The sequence below is a fragment of the Pristiophorus japonicus genome, chromosome 12 (genome assembly GCF_044704955.1).
Source record: "Pristiophorus japonicus isolate sPriJap1 chromosome 12, sPriJap1.hap1, whole genome shotgun sequence".
Lineage (NCBI taxonomy): Eukaryota > Metazoa > Chordata > Chondrichthyes > Pristiophoridae > Pristiophorus > Pristiophorus japonicus.
In genome coordinates, this window is record NC_091988.1 from 202316910 (window position 1) to 202331713 (window position 14804).

The following is a 14804-nucleotide window of genomic DNA, read 5'->3' on the forward strand; positions in this document are numbered from 1 at the left end:
TCCAACTGAGGGGATGGAAGATGCCTGTGTGTGGATTTTTTTAACGTGGGTAGACCGTTGCACACCAGCCACCACACGGGCTTGACAGAGCTAGGCCTTGGTCCAGCGGCAAGGGTTAAACAGGACGACTGGAGACCTGCTCTGCTGCACGGACCCAGTGTGCACACATATCGCAGTGTGGGCTGGGCCCGTGCTGCCCCTGGGCCCTCGGCTCTTCTGGGTCCCGTATATTTGCCATACCTCCGCCATGAGCTCTCGCCACTCCTCCGCCCCGATCTCTCGCCGCTCCTCCGCCACGATCTCTCGCCGCCCCTCCGCCCCGATCTCTCGCCGCTCCTCCGCCACAATCTCTCGCCGCTCCTCCGCCCCGATCTCTGGCCGCTCCTCCGCCCCGATCTCTCGCCGCTCCTCCGCCACGATCTCTCGCCGCTCCTCCGCCCCGATCTCTCGCCGCTCCTCCGCCCCGATCTCTCGCCGCTCCTCCGCCCCGATCTCTCGATACTCCTCCGCCCCGATCTCTGGCCGCTCCTCCGCCCCGATCTCTCGATACTCCTCCGCCCCGATCTCTCGCCGCTCCTCCGCCCCGATCTCTGGCCGCTCCTCCGCCACGATCTCTCGCCGCTCCTCCGCCCCGATCTCTGGCCGCTCCTCCGCCCCGATCTCTGGCCGCTCCTCCGCCCCCATCTCTCGCCGCTCCTCCGCCCCGATCTCTGGCCGCTCCTCCGCCCCGATCTCTGGCCGCTCCTCCGCCCCGATCTCTCGATACTCCTCCACCACGATCTCTCACCGCTCCTCCGCCCCGATCTCTCGCCGCTCCTCCGCCACGATCTCTCGCCGCTCCTCCGCCACGACCTCTCGCCGCTCCTCCGCCACGACCTCTTGCCGCTCCTCCGCCCCGATCTCTCGCCGCTCCTCCGCCCCCGATCTCTCGCCGCTCCTCCGCCACGATCTCTCGCCGCTCCTCCGCCACGACCTCTTGCCGCTCCTCCGCCACGACCTCTTGCCGCTCCTCCGCCCCCGATCTCTCGCCGCTCCTCCGCCACGATCTCTCGCCGCTCCTCCGCCACGATCTCTCGCCGCTCCTCCGCCCCGATCTCTCGCCATTCCTCCGCCCCGATCTCTTGCCGAACCTCCCCCAGAGAAGCATCCAAAACTCCGGAAACCATCCATTCACGAGGGAATAAAAAAATCTCTGGACAGTTTAGTTTTGAAGGGAGCTTGATATGCTGCAACGTTAAATCAGAACAAATATTGCTGGAGATCGCATCGGATGAGATAAGAGTTTGTCAATTTCCATGTCAAGCTAAAACAAGAAAACACGGGAGGACGGAAACTGATTTAGGACCATTTTCGGACCTGCAATCAGCACTGGCCAAAGAGCAGGCCCCAAAACAGGAGACCTGCAACTGGGCCTCACACCTCGCCACCATTAGTCGGGCATGTGTTACTCCTCCACGGGCAGCTCACCTGCCTCAGAAAGACCAATGGCCTCTTTCTGTGCGGTAACCATCTGTGGTTCTGTTCCCTCGATCAAACAAAACAATTTATTCTGTTTCTACATAGAAACATAGAAATATAGAAAATAGGTGCATGAGCAGGCCATTCGGCCCTTCGAGCCTGCACCACCATTCAATATGATCATGGCTGATCATTCCCTCAGTACCCCTTTCCAGCTTTCTCTCCATACCCCTTGATCCCTTTGGCCGTAAGGGCCATATCTAACTCCCTCTTGAATATATCCAATGAACTGGCATCAACAACCCTCTGCGGCAGGGAATTCCACAGGTTAACAACTCTCTGAGTGAAGAAGTTTCTCCACATCTCGGTCCTAAATGGCCTACCCCTTATCCTTAGACTATGTCCTCTGGTTCTGGACTTCCCCAACATCGGGAACATTCTTCCTGTATCTAACCTGTCCAGTCCTGTCAGAATTTTATATGTTTCTATGAGATCCCCTCTCATCCTTCTAAACTCCAGTGAATAAAGGCCCAGTTGATCCAGTCTCTCCTCATATGACAGTCCAGCCATCCCTGGAATCAGTCTGGTGAACCTTCGCTGCACTCCCTCAATAGCAAGAACGTCCTTCCTCAGGTTAGGAGACCAAAACTGAACACAATATTCCAGGTGAGGCCTCACTAAGGCCCTGTACAACTGCAGTAAGACCTCCCTGCTCCTATACTCAAATCCCCTAGCTATGAAGGCCAACATGTCATTTGCCTTCTTCACCGCCTGCTGTACCTGCATGCCAACTTTCAATGACTGATGTACCATGACACACAGGTCTCGTTGCACCTCCCCTTTTCCTAATCTGCCGCCATTCAGATAATATTCTGCCTTCGTGTTTTTGCCACCAAAGTGGATAACTTCACATTTATCCACATTATACTGCATCTGCCACGTGTTTTCCCAGTCACCTAACCTGTCCAAGTCACCCTGCAGCCTTCTAGCATCCTCCTCACAGCTCACACCGCCACCCAGCTTAGTGTCATCTGCAAACTTGGAGATATTACACTCAATTCCCTCATCCAAATCATTAATGTATATTGTAAATAACTGGGGTCCCAGCACTGAGCCCTGCGGCACTCCACTAGTCACTGCCTGCCATTCTGAAAAGGACCCGTTTATCCCGACTCTCTGCTTCCTGTCTGCCAACCAGTTCTCTATCCACGCCAGTACATTACCCCCAATACCATGTGCTTTAATTTTGCACACCAATCTCTTGTGTGGGACCTTGTCAAAAGCCTTTTGAAAGTCCAAATACACCACATCCACTGGTTCTCCCTTGTCCACTCTACTAGTTACATCCTCAAAAAATTCTAGAAGATTTCTCAAGCAGGATTTCCCTTTCATAAATCCATGCTGACTTGGACCGATCCCGTCACTGCTTTCCAAATGTGCTGCTATTTCATCTTTCCCCAATACTGATGTCAGGCTAACCGGTCTATATGACTACAAATACAACAATAACTTGTGTTTATATAGCTCCTTTAATGTAGTAAAACATCCTACGATGCTTCACAGGAGTGTTATAAGATGAAAGATTTGACACTGAGCCGCATAAGGAGAAATTAGCACAGGTGACCAAAAGAGGTATGTTTTGAGGTGCGTCTTAAAGGATGAAAGAGAGGTAGAGAGGCGGGGAGGTTTAGGGAGGGAGTTCCAGAGCTTGGGGCCCAGGCAGCAGAAGGCACGGCCACCGATGGTTGAGCGATTATAATCAGAGATGCTCAAGAGGGCAGAATTAGGGGAGTGCAGACATCTCGGGGGGTTGTGGGGCTGGAGGAGATTACAGAGATAGGGAGGGGGCGAGGGCCATGGAGGGATTTGAAAACAAGGATGAGAATTTTGAAATTGAGGTGTTGCTTAACCGGGAGCCAATGGTCAGTGAGCACAGAGAGTGATGGGTGAGCGGGACTTGGTGCGAGTTAGGACACGGGGCAGCAGAGTTTTGGATCACCTCGAGTTTACGTAGGGTAGAATGTGGGAGGCCAGCCAGGAGTGCGTTAGAATAGTCAAGCCTAGAGGTAACAAAGGCATGGATGAGGGTTTCAGCAGCGGATGAGCTGAGGCAAGGGTGGAGATGAGTGATGTTACGGAGGTGGAAATAAACGGTTTTAATTATGCTGCGGATATGTGGTCAGAAGCTCCTTTCAGGGTCAAATATGACACCAAGGTTGTGAACAGTGAGATTCAGCCTCAGGCAGGAGTTGGGGAGTTTGCTAGTTTACTATCTTTCTTTACATATTTCAATCTAGTAGCAATGCAGTGCTGTAGCTTACTGCCGGTCCTCAGAACACTTTAAATATCCATCGTAATAGGGAACACGACCAGCTGCTAATGGCCACACTGGGAGCTGCATCTCCATATTCGGCAAACAGAGTTTTTCTCTTGGTAACAATGAGCCTCATCCTCCTCCCTCTCTCCCCACCCCCTCCCCCTCTCCCCACCCCCTCCCCCTCACCACAGCCCCTCCCTCTCTCCCCACCCCCTCTCCCCTCTCCCCACACCTTCCCCCTCACCACAGCCCCTCCCTCTCTCCCCACCCCCTCTCCTCTCTCCCCACCCCCTCCCCCTCACCACAGCCCCTCCCTCTCTCCCCACCCCCTCTCCCCTCTCCCCACACCCTCCCCCTCACCACAGCCCCTCCCTCTCTCCCCACCCCCTCTCCCCTCTCCCCACACCCTCCCCCTCACCACAGCCCCTCCCTCTCTCCCCACCCCCTCTCCTCTCTCCCCACCCCCTCCTTCTCACCACAGCCCCTCCCTCTCTCCCCACCCCCTCTCCTCTCTCCCCACCCCCTCTCCCCTCCCCCTCACCACTCCCTCTTCCCTCTCCCCACCCCCTCCCCTCACCACAGCCCCTCCCTCTCTCCCCACCCCCTCACCCTCACCCCACCCCCTCCCCCTCACCCCACCCCCTCCCCCTCACCCCACCCCCTCCCCCTCACCCCCTCCCCCTCTCCCCTTCCCCTCCCCCACCCCCTTCCTCTCTCCCCACCCCCTCCCCCTCACCACAGCCCCTCCCTCTCACCACAGCCCCTCCCTCCCTCCCCACCACCTCTCCCCACCCCACCCCCTCCCCCCACCCCCTCTCCTCTCTCCCCACCCTCTCCCCCTCACCGCAGCCCCTCCCTCTCCACCCCCTCTCCCCTCTCCCCACCCCCTCCCCCTCACCACAGCCCCTCCCTCTCACCACAGCCCCTCCCTCCCTCCCCACCACCTCTCCCCACCCCACCCTCTCCCCCTACCCCCTCTCCTCTCTCCCCACCCTCTCCCCCTCACCACAGCCCCTCCCTCCCCACCCCCTCTCTCCTCTCCCCACCCCCTCCCCCTCACCACAGCCCCTCCCTCTCACCACAGCCCCTCCCTCCCTCCCCACCACCTCTCCCCACCCCACCCCTCCCCCCACCCCCTCTCCTCTCTCCCCACTCTCTCCCCCTCACCACAGCCCCTCCCCCTCACCACAGCCCCTCTCCCCTCTCCCCACCCCCTCTCCTCTCTCCCCACCCCCTCCCCCTCACCACAGCCCCTCCCTCTCTCCCCACCCCCTCTCCCCTCTCCCCACCCCCTCACCCCACCCCCTCTCCCCACCCCCTCTCCTCTCTCCCCTCTCCCCTCTCCCCCCCCCTCCCCCTCACCCCACTCACTCTCCTCTCTCCCCACCCCCTCCCCCTCACCACAGCCCTCTCCCCTCTCTCCAACCCCTCACCCTCATCCCAGTCCCTCCCCCTCTCCCCACCCCCTCCCCAGCCCCTTCCCCTCTCCCCCTCCTCATCCCCTCTCCCCACCCCCTCACCCTCACCCCACCCACTGCCCAGCCCTTCCCCCACTGCCCACCCCCTTTCCCCATCCCCTCCTGTTTCTCCCCACCCCCTTTCGTTAACCCCCTCCCCATTTCTCCCTCCCCACCCCCACATCTCCTGCTGCCAGTGAGACAGAGTTGAGAATCGTATGACGATGCTTCCAGTACTTCTCAGTGAACCTCTCGCTTGTAAATATTAGGTTTAAGCAAACTCCCCTCGCTCATTAAATTCCCTCCTGCTGGGTCACAGCTCAGCGACAAATGGCTCCCGACACAAGTAATCAAAGGAGGAAATTACACAAAGGGTTCATTACAGACTGTGCAAACATCCCCGAATAGTTCAAGCAATCTCACAAAACTAATTATTCCAGAGGCGGTTTGTGTTAACATTTTAATCAGAGTGGGGCTGAGCACTTCCTAAATAAAACTAAAGGCATTCTCAACCTGTACCCACCCACACACCCAAACCCCTCCCCGCAAACCCCTCCCCCCAAACCCTGCGTCCCCCCAAACCCCTCTCCCCCAATCCCCCCAAACCCCTCCTCCCCTAAACCCCTCCCCCCAAACCCCTCCCCAAAACCCTGCGTCCCCCAAACCTCTCTCCCCCAATCCCCCCAAACCCCTCCTCCCCCAAACCCCTCCTCCCCTAAACCCCTCCCCCCAAACCCCTCCCCCCCTAACCCCTCTCTCCAACCACTCCCCCAAACCCCTCCTCCCCCAGAAATCCCTCCCCCAAACGCCTCCTCCCCCCAACCCCTCCCCCCAACCCCTCTCCCCAAACACCTCCCAAATCCCTCCTCCCCAAACACCTCCCCCAAACTCCTCATCCCCCAAATCCCTCCTCCCCAAACACTTCCCCTCCAAAACCCTTCCCCCAAACACTTCCTCTCCCCAAACCCCTCCTCCCCTCCAAACCCCTCCTCTTCAAACCCCTCCCCCCACAAATCCCTCCTACCCCCCAAACCCCTCCCCCCCCTAAAACCCTCCTCCCCGACAAACCCTGCCCCCTGAACCCCTCCTCCCCCCACAAGCCTATCTCACAAACCCCCCAACACACAAAGTACTCCACCCCCCCCAAACCCCTCCGGCCCTCCCAAACCCCTCCCCCCCACAAATCCCTCTGCACCCCCCCCACAAACCTCTCCCCCCAAACCCCTCCTTCCCCCCAAGCCCCCACCACAAACTCCTTTGCCCCCCCCCCAAACCCCTCTGACGCCCCCCCCTCGAATTCCCACTCGCTGTGGAAAACTTGATGCAACAACAGTAAGCTATTTCACCACACCGCTGAACTTTGTCATCTTAAATTGAACTTACCCTTTCACCTTGGGCTCCATCAGCACCTGCTGGGCCATTCAACCCCGGTAAACCCTGGAGAGATAAAGCAAGCCGTCAGGTGGACTTAACTTAGCAGCGTCTGTCTTCCTATATCGGCAGGCCACATTGTTCACATGCCAGACACGGGACTCCCAAAGCAAGCGCTCTACTCGGAACTCCTTCACGGCAAACGAGCCAAAGGTGGGCAGAGAAAACGTCACACTGACACCCTCAAAGCCTCCCTGATAAAGTGCAACATCCCCACTGACACCTGGGAGTCCCTGGCCAAAGACCGCCCTAAGTGGAGGAAGTGCATCCGGGAGGGCGCTGAGCACCTCGAGTCTCGTCGCCGAGAGCGTGCGGAAACCAAGCGCAGGCAGCGGCAAACCAGACTCCCCAACCATCCTTTCCCTCAACGACTATCTGTCCCACCTGTGACAGGGACTGTGGCTCTCGTATTGGACTGTTTGGCCACCTAAGAACTCACTTTAGGAGTGGAAGTAAGTCTTCCTCGATTCCGAGGGACTGCCTATGATGATGATGATGATGACATCGGAGCAGGAGGAGGCCCTTCAGCTGCTCGAGCCTGTTCCGCCATTCCACGGCTGATCTGTATCTTAACTCCATTTACCCGCCTTGGTTCCGTAACCCTTAAGCTCAGCCATGATCTTATTGAATGGTGAAGCAGGCTCGAAGGGCCGTATGGCCTACTTCTGCTCCTATTTCTTATGTTAGTACCCTTGTCTAACAAAATTGCCTATTGATCCCAGTTTTGAAATTTTCAATTGACCTTCGGCCTCAACTGCGTTTTGGGGGAGAGAGTTCCAGATTCCCAGCACCCTTTGTGTGAAGAAGTGCTTTCTGACATCACCCTGAACGGCCTGGTTCTAATTTTAAGGTGACCCCCCCTTGTTCTGGACTCCCCCCACCAGAATAATACCTCACGTTGCTGAAGATCTGGATTGGTCTCGTGACCCTGCACTCGGGGCCTTGGCTCATCATCTGTGTTTCTCAATTTAATAACAAGTGAGTTTGGCATTTTACAAAGGTTTGGGTTCAGGCGGGGACGCACGCAAACTAGGCAGGGTTCAACAGTGGACAATGATCAGACTGATCCATTTTATCAGTGCCAGCAGACCCTCTCCAGTACTTCACCCAAAGAGTCATCGGTTGGAGAGTGATTATCAGGCTATTTAGCTTACGGAGATGAGGAGGAATTCCTTCTCTCAGAGGGTCGTGAATCTTTGGAATTCTCTGCCCCAGAGAGCTGTGGAGCCTGGGTTATTAAATGTATTCAAGGTGGAGATAGACAGATATTTGAGCAATAAGGGAGTGAAGGGTTATGGGGAGCGGGCAGGGAAGTGGAGCTGAGCCCAAGATCAGATCAGCCATGATCTTGTTGAATGGCAGAGCACACTCGAGAGGCCAAATGGCCGACTCCTGCTCCTATTTCTTATGTATGGCATCACAGTCAACCCAGTCCTCATCTGGTACACACAGATATCCTTGGATTGTAAAGCACCCTGCTGACCCTCGCTGGCTCAATGGCCTCAGGTGAGGTATCTCTGGACTGTCCACAACCGAGAACCCCAGTATCAAAAACAGAAAATCGTAGCAGCTCACAGGAACAGGAGGAGACCATTCAGCCCCTCGAGCCTGTTCGGCCATTCAATGAGATCACGGCTGATCTGTATCTTAACCCCATTTACCCGCCATGGTTCCGTAACCCTTAATACCCTCGCCCAACTAAAATCTATCGATCTCAGTCTTGAAAGCTCCAGTTGACCCCCGGCCTCAACAGATTTCGGGGGAGAGAGTTCCAGATTCCCAGCACCCTTTGTGTGAAGAAGTGCTCCCTGACATCACCCCTGAACGGCTGGGCTCGAATGTTAAGCGGCCAGTGCCTTGACCATCTGCAAACGCCTTTCACAACAGGTTTGGTGTAAACTCTGCTTCATGTGGTGGACCCAGGAGGATTTATCACAAAACTTTACAGATCTGCCGGAGGGGGAGGACGGGATTCGAAGCAGTGTATTACCAGGATGGCATTCTGGGGAACAGTAAAGGAGGAGAGGCAGGGTCTGCTGAATCCCACTGGATGCCAAGTGTGTCTGTCACCGGCCGTGTCGACCGACATTACCGGATCAATCTTCTGTAAACTCTTTTTTCCAATCTAAGATTTCCCTCCGGGCCATTAAACCCATTATGTCAGCTTGGCTCAGTGGGCAGCACTCTCGGCTCTGGGTCAGAAGGTCGTGGATTCAAATCCTACTCCAGGGACTTGAGCACAAAATCCAGGCTGACACTCACTGTGCAGTGCTGAGGGCGCGCTGCACTGTTGGAGGGGCAGTAGAAGGAATGATGCACTGTCGGAGGGGCAGTACTGAGGGAGCGCCACATTATCGGAGGAGCAGTACTGAGGGAGCGCTGCACTGTCGGAGGGGCAGTATTGAGGGAGCGCTGCACTGTCGGAGGGGCAGTACTGAGGGAGCGCTGCACTGTCGGAGGAGCAGTACTGAGGGAGCGCTGCACTGTCGGAGGGGCAGTACTGAGGGAGCGCTGCACTGTCGGAGGGGCAGTACTGAGGGAGTGCAGTACTGAGGGAGTGCCGCACTGTCGGAGGGGCAGTACTGAGGGAGCCCTGCACTGTCGGAGGGGCAGTGCTGAGGGAGTGCTGCACTGTCGGAGGGGCAGTACTGAGGGAGCACCGCACTGTCGGAGGGGCAGTACTGAGGGAGCGCTGCACTGTCGGAGGGGGTGTACTGAGGGAACACCGCACTGTCGGAGGGGCAGTACTGAGGGAGCGCTGCACTGTCGGAGGGGGTGTATTGAGGGAACGCTGCACTGTTGGAGGGGCAGTACTGAGGGAGCGCTGCACTGTCGGAGGGGCAGTACTGAGGGAGCGCTGCACTGTTGGAAGTGCCATCGTTCAGAGGAGACATTAAACCGAAGCCCCGTCTGCTCTCTCAGGTGGATGTGAAAGATCCCAGTGTTTCAAAGACGAGCCCAGGAGTTCTCCCCGGTGTTCTGGGGCCAATAATTATCCCTGAACCAACGTCACCACAACAGATTATCGGGTCATTATCACATTGCTGTCTGTAGGAGCTTGCTGTGCGCAAATTAGCTGCCTCGTTTCTTGCATTACACCAGTGGCTGCACTCCAAAAGTACTTCATTGGCTGTAAAGCACTGAGACGTCCGGTGGTCGTGAAAGGCGCTATATAAATGCAAGTTCTTTCTTTTATTAGCTGCTCCTTTATAAAAGGCTGGTCAGCATCTGAGAGAACAGACAAGTTAACAATTCCGGTTTTCTCCGATCTCTATCTGCAGATGTTGTCTTCACCAGAATGATCCCGGGGTTTAAAGGGTTAAATTATAAGGACAGGTTGCACAGGCTAGAGTTGTATTCCCTTGAATATAGAAGATTAAGGGGGGGATTTAATTGAAATATTTAAAGATGATTAAAGGGATTGGTAGATAGAGAAAACTATTCCCTCTGGTGGGGGAGACCAGAACAAGGGGCTTCACCTTAACATTAGAGCCCGGCCGTTCAGGGTGATGTCAGGGAGCACTTCTTCACACAAAGGGTGCTGGGAATCTGGAACTCTCGCCCCCGAAATCTGTTGAGGCCGGGGGTCAACAGGAGCTTTCAAGACTGAGATCGATAGATTTTAGTTTAGGCGAGGGTATTAAGGGTTACGGAACCACGGCGGGTAAATGAGGTTAAGATACAGATCAGCCGTGATCTCATTGAATGGCCGAACACGCTCGAGGGGCTGAATGGTCTCCTCCTGTTCCTGTGAGCTGCTACGATTTTCTGTTTTTGCATCAGATTTGCAACACCGGCAGTCTTTTATTTTTTTACTCTTTTAAAAGTCATTAACAGAAGTTCTGCTCCAGAAGCGTATAATCAGGAAGACACACCGAGTGCAGTACTGAGGGAGTGCAGCACTGTCGGAGGTGCCGTCATTCAGATAAGACGCTAAACCTGAGGCCCCGTCTGCCCTCTCGGGTGGGTGTAAAAGATCTCACGGCCACTATTCGAAGAACAGGGGAGTTCTCCCCGGAGTCCTGGGGTCAATATTTATCCCTCAATCAATATCACGAAAACAGATTATTTGGTCATTATCAAATTGCTGTTTGTGGGAGCTTGCTGTGCGCATATTGGCGGCTGTGTTTCCCACATTACATCAGCGACTGCACTCCAAAAGAACTTCAGTGGCTGTAAAGCACTTTGATATGCATTGAGGCCGTGAATGGTGCTATATAAAAATGGAGCCTTTCTTGACATTCACATATGTCTTTACTTTGAGCTGCTCATCGGATACAGGGGTTTCCTGCACCATTCTGACGCTGGACCACCACCTAATTTGTTAACTTGCCTTTCCCGGAGATACTGTGCGTATTTCTAGTATTTACTGTTTTCACATTTTCCCTGCCAAGGAAGGTTGAAATTAGAGTGTGTTGCTTCTGATCAATTGCCACTGTAATCTGGAAATGTCTGCGCAAATTTCATTAATGACCCTTCACACTCACCAACAGTCAGCAATGCCGCTCATTAAATAACACACAGTCACTGAACTGTGCACGCACAGAACTGGAGTAAGACGTTCCACACTCACACTCTCTAATCAGATGGTCGGAGACTTTCAAAAGCCTTTCCCAGAATATTTAATGACTTCTGCTTCTAAGAACTATTTTCATTTTAAGGGTCTCAGTAACTTGTCAGATCAATGAGGAGGTGCTGCTCCCAGTAACCTGCCAGTTCTAACTAAATGTTTTAATTCACCGTGTGCATTGGAACATAACAACTAGGAGCAGGAGTCGAGCCATACGGCTCCTCGAACCTGCTCCGCCATTCAATAAGATCATGGCTGATCTTCTATCTCAACTCCACTTTCCCGCCCGATCCCCATATCCCTTGATTCCCCTAGTGCCCAAAAATCTATCGATCTCAGCCTTGAGCCTCAACGACTGAGCCTCCACAGCCCTCTGGGGCAGAGAATTCCAAAGATTCACCGCCCTCTGAGTGAAAAAATGTCTCCTCATCTCAGTCCTAAATGGCCGAGCCCTTGTCCTGAGACTGTGCCCCTCTGATTCTGGACAATGTTCCCTGTAAGCTACGTGGCCAAACAACTCTCGGGAATTCCCGCGCAGCCAGCTCCGCGGGTTTTCATTGTGAAAATTCACGCGTGCGTGGTTCTGGACTCGAGTTTTTTCAATTTCTAGTAATTCTGCAGTTCAGTTTCTCAGCTGATGGAGACATATTTTGCTCCTTGGATTTGTCTCTACATTTCTGACATAATTAGACTTAAACCTGCGAGTCTTTGGTCATTTCCAACACAGAGTGCACCGAGATACTGAAGTACAGCAGGGAGTTTTGCTGCTTCTGTTGGGCCTTGGAGAGGGAACACAAGTGTCATATATTCAACTATCATTGTAACCCATGTATAATCTGACCTAAGTTGTACACCTTGAGAACACTGACCACAAGGGGCGAACTTGTGGGAGACACGCCTAACCTGGACTTTCCGGTATAAAAGGGGAAGCTCCACCCACCGTCTGCTGCTTGAGGTCTTGGTAATAAAGGTAACTGGTCACAGAGTGACCTTCTCTCAAGTATGGGCCTCGTGTTCATTTATACTGTATAGTAAGGACATATCATTGGCGAGGAAAAACTGGGATTTAAACCACGCGAGCATGGCCACTAGCAGAACAGAAGAGAGGTACTGTGTTGGTGATGATTGGGACGACTTTATTGGGAGACTACAGCAAAGTTTTGTCACTAAGGAACGGTTGGAACAGGAAACGCAGGGCTCATCTCCTGACGGTTTGTGGATCCAGGACGTACTCCCTGATGAAGGACCTTCTAGCGCCAGAGAAGCCGGTGGACAAGACGTTCGAAGAGCTCAGTAAGTTGATCGGGGAACACCTTAAACCGGCGAGCAGCCTGCACATGGTGAGACACCGGTTTTACACGCACCGGCGGCGAGAAGGGCAAAGCGTTCCAGACGTCGTGGCAGATCTCCGGCGACTGGTGAGCCTATGTAAGTTCCCAGATGCATGCAGAGCGGAGATGCTGCGAGACTTTTTTATTGAAGGCAACTGATTGAGACCAAAGATTTGACCTTGGAAGCGGCGGCTCTGACAGCCCAGACAATTATCTCAGGGGAAGAAGAGACCAGAATGATTTATGGCAAAAACCTTGGCTCAAATGCGGCAAACGACCAGGGAGTCAACATTGTTAATGCAGCACACAGTTCTCTAGGCAGACAAGGGCAATTAGACATGCCCCAGCATGTAGTCGAACCCAAAGGGGGAATTCGACAGAAACAATGGCTAGCTGAACGGCGATTCATGCCATCGCAATGGACAATGCGGCCAGTAATGGGGCCATCAACACCTGTTAATGGTGCGCTTAAGGACAGTTACAGAGACAGTCAGAGATGATCGACTAGTAATGGACCTTTTGTTTCCAACAATGGGGCCTTCAGCTCATGCTGGAGGTGTGGAGGCAAACACCCAGCCAGAGCTTGCAGGTATCAGCAATATACCTGAAGAAACTGCAACGTCAGCGGTCACTTGATGCATATGTGCAGGAAGCCTGCAGCCAGGTTGATGTATGAGGAGGACGGGCCCGATGTAAGCCCTACGAGGCCAAATGAATACTGGGGGAAATCGCTGGAAGCTGAAGTTCAGCGAGTTCATGTGGAGCACATATACAGCTCATATACCAGGACGCCACCGATAATGATGAAAGTGCTCCTCAATGGCATCCCAATACTAATGGAGCTAGACACGGGGGCCAGCCAGTCCCTGATGAGTATCAAACAGTTCGAAAGGTTGTGGGTGCCCAAGGCCAGGAGGCCAAAATTATTGCCGATTGATGCACAGCTACGGACATATACAAAGGAGATCATTCCGGTGCTGGGCAGCGCCACGGTAGTCGTGACCCACAAAGATTCGGAGAACAGGTTGCCACTCTGGATTGTCCTGGAGGATGGTCCTGCACTACTGGGGAGGAGTTGGCTTGCTGTCATGAACTGGAAATGGGGCGATGTCAATGCAATTTCTTCTGTGGAGTGAGTATCATGCTCACAGGTCCTGGACAAATTTGACTCATTATTTCAACCCGGCATTGGCACTTTCATGGGGGCCAAGGTAGTGATTCACATAAACCCAGATGCCAGACCAGTACACCACAAGGCCAGAGCGGTGCCGTACGTGATGCGGGAAAAGATAGAAGGCGAATTGGACCGCCTGCTGAGGGAAGGCATCATCTCGCCAGTCGAATTCAGTGACTGGGCTAGCCCGATTGTGTCGGTGCTCAAGGCGGATGGGTCGGTCAGGATATGTGGCGATTACAAGGCCACCATCAATCGGGTGTCACTCCAAGACCAGTACCCGCTACCGAGAGCGGAGGACCTCTTTGCGACACTATCCGGTGACAAACTTTTTTCAAAATTGGACCTGACCTCAGCTTACATGACCCAGGAGCTGGCGAGTGAGTCGAAGAAACTGACCACCATCACGACACACAAGGGGTTGTTTGAGTATAACAGATGTCCGTCCGGGATTCGTTCGGCCGCCGCGATCTTTCAGCGAAATATGGAAAGCCTCCTCAAGTCGATTCCAAGGATGGTGGCTTTTCAAGATGACATCCTCATCACGGGTCGTGATACTGAAGAACACCTCCACAACCTGGAGGAGGTACTACGCAGACTGGACCGGGTAGGGCTGCGACTGAAAAAGGCGAAGTGCGTCTTCCTAGCTCTAGAGGTAGAATTCCTGGGGAGGAGGGTAGCAGCAGACGGGATCAGACTTACTGCGTCCAAAACAGAAGCGATCCAGAGAGCACCCAGACCCCGTAACACGATGGAGCTGCGTTCGTTCCTGGGGCTCCTGAACTATTTTGGTAACTTTCTTCCCAAATTGAGCATGCTGTTAGAGCTGCTACACGTGCTCCTTCGCAAAGGTCACGATTGGGTCTGCGGGGACAGCCAGGAAAGGGCTTTTGATAGAGCACGCAACTTGTTATGCTCCAACAAACTGTTACGGTTATATGACCCGTGTAAGAAACTTGTTCTAACGTGCGATGCGTCGTCCTATGGGGTCGGGTGTGTGTTGCAGCATGTCAATGCCAAGGTCAGTTACAGCCGGTAGCTTATGCCTCCAGAAGTCTGATCCAGG

The 14804-nt window shown here is 54.1% G+C and overlaps 1 protein-coding gene across 1 annotated transcript in view; it reads right to left on the minus strand.

Moving 5' to 3' along the window:
* Nucleotides 1–14804, minus strand: part of col9a3 (collagen, type IX, alpha 3) — a 160472-nt gene that overhangs the window by 114193 nt on the left and 31475 nt on the right. The window contains exon 5 of the mRNA XM_070894907.1: nucleotides 6616–6669. Coding sequence (XP_070751008.1) covers nucleotides 6616–6669 — 54 coding nt within the window. The remainder of the gene's footprint in view (nucleotides 1–6615; nucleotides 6670–14804) is intronic.